General features: G+C 39.7%; 1 protein-coding gene across 2 annotated transcripts in view; it reads left to right on the plus strand.

Moving 5' to 3' along the window:
- The window catches only part of olfm1b (olfactomedin 1b), a 40,991-nt gene extending 38,262 nt beyond the window's left edge, over positions 1-2,729 (plus strand). For both annotated transcript variants that reach the window (XM_037692540.1, XM_037692539.1), the window contains exon 6: positions 1,986-2,729. In XM_037692540.1, the coding sequence (XP_037548468.1) occupies positions 1,986-2,660 (675 nt within the window). In that variant the 3' untranslated portion in view covers positions 2,661-2,729. The remainder of the gene's footprint in view (positions 1-1,985) is intronic.
- Positions 2,730-6,458: the final 3,729 nt, after the last annotated feature.

Here is a 6,458-nt window from a genome sequence, read left to right on the forward strand (position 1 = left end):
ATCTATCTATCTATCTATCTATCTATCTATCTATCTATCTATCTATCTATCTATCTATCTATCTATCTATCTATCTATCTATCTATCTATCTATATATCTATCTATCTCTTCATTTCATCACAATCTTCTATCCTGAGCAAGTACACTGGCAACAGTGGAAATGAAAAACTCACTTTTAACAAGAAGAAACCTCCAGCAGAATCAGACTCAGGATGGGCAGCCATCTGCCTTGAAAAGATGGGGATGAAGTAGACAGGAAAGAAACACAAACAAACATAGCATGATTGGTCTAGTTGTGGTTTGTATGGGAAGAATGAAAATGAAAAACACTTTATTGATAGTATTAATTACAAATACAAACATTAAGAACAGAGAGGAAAAAAGATGACAGTGAAGGACAGTGGTCATTTTGTTCTCCAGCAGTCTAAGTCTATAGCAGCATACCGTAACTAAAGCATAGCTCTAGAAACCCAAGTCAACTCCAACAATTAGATTCATCAAGAAGAAACATGTTTGGCTTTGTCTTAAACGCAAACAGTGTGTCAGAATCATGGACAGAAATAAAAGCTGTTTTCACAAGAGCGGGGCATGATAACTGAACACTTTGGCTCCCATTCTACAACTCTGGGAACCACTAGTAAACATATGGTCTGAGAATGAAGCACTCTGTTAGGAAAATATGAGCTGTAAAATCTTTGATATACAGTAAATAGGAAATTTGCTGTTGATACATTTATGTTATAAACATGATTTTAAATTGTATTCTGAAATTTACAGAAGATCAATGGACAAAAGATAAAATTGTATAAATACAATTTCTCTTTGTAACCCTCATCAGAACTCTAGCTGAAGCTTTTTTGATCAACTGAAGACTTTTTAATTAGTTTTTGGATACCCAGATTATAAAAAGTGCCAATAATTTAGTCTAGAAGTGATACATGCATAGACCATTTTTTTCCACCTCAGTTTAGGACATGAAGTTTCTAATTTGAGTAATATTGCAGAGATAGATAAAATCAATCCTGATAACCATCCTAATGTAGCATTTAAATTACATATCCTGGTTTTAAAAAAATGTGAACGTTCAAAAACACAATAACAATAATCATACAGAAAATGTGGAATGCTGCAAGTGTTGAAAGGTCATGTGAAAATATTTTTAAATTATTACAATATCAGATCAAATGGATAACAGAAGTGGCAGTGTGGGCAAACTACTGGTCTCGTAAGTTGTGGCTTACTGATATAAATTAAAATTTAAAGTCTACGTGTTGCATGCAAAAAGTCAAACTCTTAAAATTTAAACTAATACATTATGAACAGAACAAATGTGAAATATATTTTTTTCATTTACCCTTTATTTATACAGGTAGTCTCATTGAGCCACGAGAACATATTTTCAAGAGAGACCTGTTTAGGGAGCAGATGGTGGGTTAAGGGCCTTGCTCATGGGCCCAAAGTGGGGCGAATGAGGGTGGGGCAAATGTGGGTGCTTCACCTACCCCACCCACATTTTTGATGTTGTCAGTACCGGGGCGTGAACCGTCGATCTTCCGATCGCAGGCACATCTCTCTAACCTCTGCGCCAGCACTCCCCCCTTTTTGAATGAAAAAAATATATATTTTTTTCAACCTTTATTTATACAGGTTAGTCTCATTGAACCTTGAGGACTCATTTACTGTACAATAAAGACCTGTTTTATATACCAGCTCTCCCTGACTCCTCATGCCTTGCAGCTGTCATCTAGGCCTTTTGTATTCAGAAACTGACAGATTTTATTTTGTCAGCTCACTGAAAAATAGCATCATTAATTGGGATGCTTGTTGGTAATGTGGTCTGATTTTTTTATTTGTATTTTGCATTCAAGGCTTTGACACTCACAACGCTTCACTGACCAGTAATGAGATTTTGAGATTTGAAGTAGTTTAATACTTTAATTACCCTTTAATTAAATTTAAGTTTTTGTTTTTTCTTGATCATTAGGTCTGGTATATGGATGGTTACCACAACAATCGCTTTGTCCGGGAGTACAAGTCTATGCATGACTTCATGACGTCAGATAACTTCACATCCCATCGGCTGCCCCACCCATGGTCAGGAACAGGTCAGGTGGTCTATAATGGCTCCATCTACTTCAACAAATTTCAGAGCCACGTTATCATCAAGTTTGATTTCCGCACCTCCTCCATCAGCAAATCCCGACAGATTGACAATGCTGGCTTCAGTAATGCATATCACTATGCCTGGGGAGGCCATTCTGACATTGATCTAATGGTGGATGAAGGAGGCCTATGGGCTGTCTATGCCACAAACCAGAATGCTGGTAATATTGTCATCAGTAAGCTGAACCCCAACACTCTGCAGATCATCAAGAGCTGGACCACCAACCACCCTAAAAGAAGTGCTGGTGAGTCTTTCATGATCTGTGGCACGCTTTACGTCACCAATGGCTACTCAGGTGGCACCAAAGTCTACTACGCCTACTCTACCAACTCGTCTACGTACGAGTACATTGACATTGCCTTCCAAAATAAGTACTCGCATATCTCCATGCTAGACTACAACCCACGGGACCGTGCCCTGTATGCTTGGAACAATGGACACCAGGTTCTGTATAACGTGACGCTGTTCCACGTCATTCGCTCACAGGAACTGTAACCAACATAGATTGAATGAATACATGAGTTTTGTCTGCATAAAATGTACCATATCCCCAGTTTATCTGCAAAACAAAGAACCTTCTATTAAAATTATCAATTTAATAATGTCAAATTAATAGAGACTGCATCATGAACTGAATGTGCATATGGATAAAAAATCTACAACTGGGGGGTTTCTTTCTAATATGTAATTTATTCATTACAGAAAAAAAAACAATGTGATATTAGTTAAAATCAAAGAATATTAGATGATTGTAAGAAAAACTAACAGATTTGTAAATAAAAGTCTCAATATGACTTATGAATTTAATAGATATACTTAGAAGACTTTATTACGATAGTTACCTTTATATTCAAAGTATTTAATTTTGGAATGAAACTACCTTCGTTGGTCATATAGAAAATGATTGTAAAAGTAAAATATATCAGATGTAAAAGAATAGGAACAGATGCCAAAAAAGAAAACATCATGCCTTTTTTACAAATGGGAACCCAAGCTCATTCCCGTGGCTCTAGTTTTCTGTAGAAATCCTCCCAAATGAACTTTCCTGTGGTCATTGGGGGTCCTGAAACAAAGACTGTTCTCAATAAACTGTAGGACCCCCAGGTCTCATGGACAAACGTGGAGGTCACTCTAGTCAGAAGACATAGTAGCCAAATGGAGATGGTCTTTCATATTGTTTTTATCAAATCCAGTAGCAAATCTAAAGTCTGTAGAGAAACAACAGTAATAACATCTAAAGACCTGAAGGCACTGACTGTTGGCAGCACTGCTTTCGATCTGATTTTTCTGTATTAGTGACTGTGTGAAAACTGCTTTCTTTGCATGTTTCTTTTTCTATTCTGAATGTCTTTTGTGTTTGTTACAATAAAATCGCAGAAAGGTCATGTGGTGGGGGAACAATGGATAACGCTTTAAGGGTTTGAGACTGGGAAGTTATATTTGTTTTCATTTTCTGCCTCATATAATTTAGTGTATGTTTAATTACCCTTTTTATTTGCAATCGTTTCGTTTGTTTTATGTGTTGCGTCACTGTAACTGCTAGCACTGGTTGTCTACAGTTAGGACTGTACTTGTTTATTTGCTTTGTGTTGACAGAAGTGATCCAGCTCACGTCTTTTTCATGAAACAAAAAAAAAAACAAAGCAGAATGTATGAAGTAATGTATCCCAAAATAGAAACCTGTGTTTTTAGACTTACATTATGCACCTGAAGTGGGGAGAGGTCTTCTTTTCAAAGGATAATCCTGTTTCATGTCATGTACCCCAAGCCCCCCGCTAGTGATAGATAATGTTTAAATGTATATCCTTGCCTAGGACAAAAGCTTTTTACTCTTTTTGCGCTTTGCTGGACATGTGTTGTATCTGTACTGAGATAGTTAATGATTTGTGTCAATAAACCAGAGCAATCTGATGCGTGGACTGATGTCTTATAAACTTCCCATGGGCTAGCATTTGACAGCATTTAATTAGTAGAGGTTGTAGTGGCTTACTACATTAAATACTTTTGGGTTCATTAAATAAAACAGTAGACACCTTGGTTCTGTTTGACAGCAAAATGGGGGTTTTATTTGAAGCTTTACCTCTAAGGTGGAACAGCCAGAATATCTCGAGACCTCAAAAGACAGAACCCTTGTCTCAACATAGTTCTGTTCTTATTTATTTCTTTCATTGACGTCAGAAGTCAGAAGGTTGTATAACACTTTATAAGTCCTTTCCCATTTTAGGGATTCTTCTTGGGTCAGCTTGACATAAACACTCTAGTTGTTAAAACAGTTCTGCTGGGAAACAGTCTTATACAAGCAGTTGGTCTTATGCCCAGAAATTCCTGGTACTTTTAGATAAACAAGTACAGGTCAGCTTCAAGCACATCTCAGAATCTGTTAAAACAAGTTCTGTTGAACACAGTTGTAAGTTAAAAGACATATTTGCTTGGGCCTTATTATAAAACATACAGTAAGAAGCACACATGTTGACATATACACCTTCAGATCAGGGATACTGTTGATCAGTGGTTAATGGAGGTGTCGCTACACCTGGTGCGAGATGTATTTGTCACAATGCCTTAGAATTCTTAGAGTCTACAAGGCTTTTAAATAGGGATATACCGATCCACTTTTTTACTTCCGATCCGATCCCGATACTTAACTCTGAATATCGGCCGAGACCGATCCAGTTCTGATATCATGATCATCATTGATTTTATATGAAGCTGCAATAATCTCCTCTCAAGTACAATTTGTACAAATATAAGCATGCATGTCCAAAAAGGCAACTTGAGGTAAGTTTTATTAATGTTGGATAAGTTTTAAAGTTAGAATAAAATTCTGCTAACACAAAACATGTTTCTTTTTATTCCTAGTTTTAAAGTGGATATTAAAGTGATTAACTTAAGTGATTGTTTAAAGTTATTTTATATTTTTTTTTAAATAAGGGGCAGATATAAGAATTTTTTTCTTCTTTCTTTCATTCATTGTTTTCTTTTTTATGTTTTTTTTATTTTGTTTCTTTTAAATGAATGAATAAATTAATTAAATTAAATTAATAAAGTGTTAAATGGCTTCAAACATCTGCTAAGTTCATGGCATGAACCAACAGACATGTTCCTGTTTTTAGTATTTTACATCACTTTATAATGTAGCTGTTCATGTTTTTAATATATATAATTTTCAAATCATATGTTTTTTATGCCCCTCCCTGGGCTGCCACCTTACCGTGGTGGAGGGGTTTGAGTGTCCCAATGATCCTACGAGCTATGCTGTCAGGGGCTTTATGCCCCTAGTAGGGTCACCCATGGCAGACAGGTCCTAGGTGAGGGACCAGACAAAGTGCAGCCCAAAAACCCCTTTGATGAGAAAAATAAACGGACCTAATGTTCCCTTGCCCGGACGTGGGTCACCGGGGCCCCACTCTGGAGCCAGGCCTGGAGGTGGGGCACGCGGGCGAGCGCCTGGTGGCCAGGCTTTTACCCATGGAGCTCGGCCGGGCACAGCCCGAAGAGGAGACGTGGGTCCCCCTTCCCATGGGCTCACCACCTGTGGGAGGGGCCAAAGGGGTCGGGTGCAATGTGGGATGGGTGGTGGCCGAGGGCGGGGACCCTGGCGGTCTGATCCTCAGCTACAGAAGCTGGCTATTGGGACGTGGAATGTCACCTCACTGGTGGGGAAGGAGCCTGAGCTGGTGTGTGAGGCTGAGAGGTTCTGGCTAGAAATAGTCGGACTCACCTCTATGCATGGCTCGGGCTCTGGAACCAGTTTCCTTGAGAGGGGCTGGACACTCTTCCACTCTGGAGTTGCCCCTGGTGAGAGGCGCCGAGCAGGCGTGGGCGTACTTATTGCCCCCCAACTTGGTGCCTGTGTGTTGGGGTTCACCCCGGTGAATGAGAGGGTGGCCTCCCTCCGCCTACGTGTGGGGGGACAGGTTCTGACTGTCGTTTGTGCTTATGCACCAAACGGCAGTTCGGATTATCCACCCTTTCTGGAGTCCTTGGAGGGGGTACTGGAAAGTGCACCTTCTGGGGACTCCCTTGTTCTGCTGCGGGACTTCAATGCTCATGTGGGCAATGACAGTGAGACCTGGAGGGGTGTGGTTGGGAGGAACGGCCCCCCTGATCTGAACCAGAGTGGTGTTCTGTTGTTGGACTTCTGTGCTCGTCATGGATTGTCAATAACGAACACCTTGTTCAAGCATAAGGGTGTCCATATGTGCTCTTGGCACCAGGACACCCTAGGCCGCAGTTCGATGATCGACTTTGTCATCGTCTCATCTGATCTGCGGCCACATGTCTTGGACACTC

Source organism: Nematolebias whitei, chromosome 18 (assembly GCF_014905685.2).
Source record: "Nematolebias whitei isolate Nwh7 chromosome 18, NemWhi1, whole genome shotgun sequence".
NCBI lineage: Eukaryota > Metazoa > Chordata > Actinopteri > Cyprinodontiformes > Rivulidae > Nematolebias > Nematolebias whitei.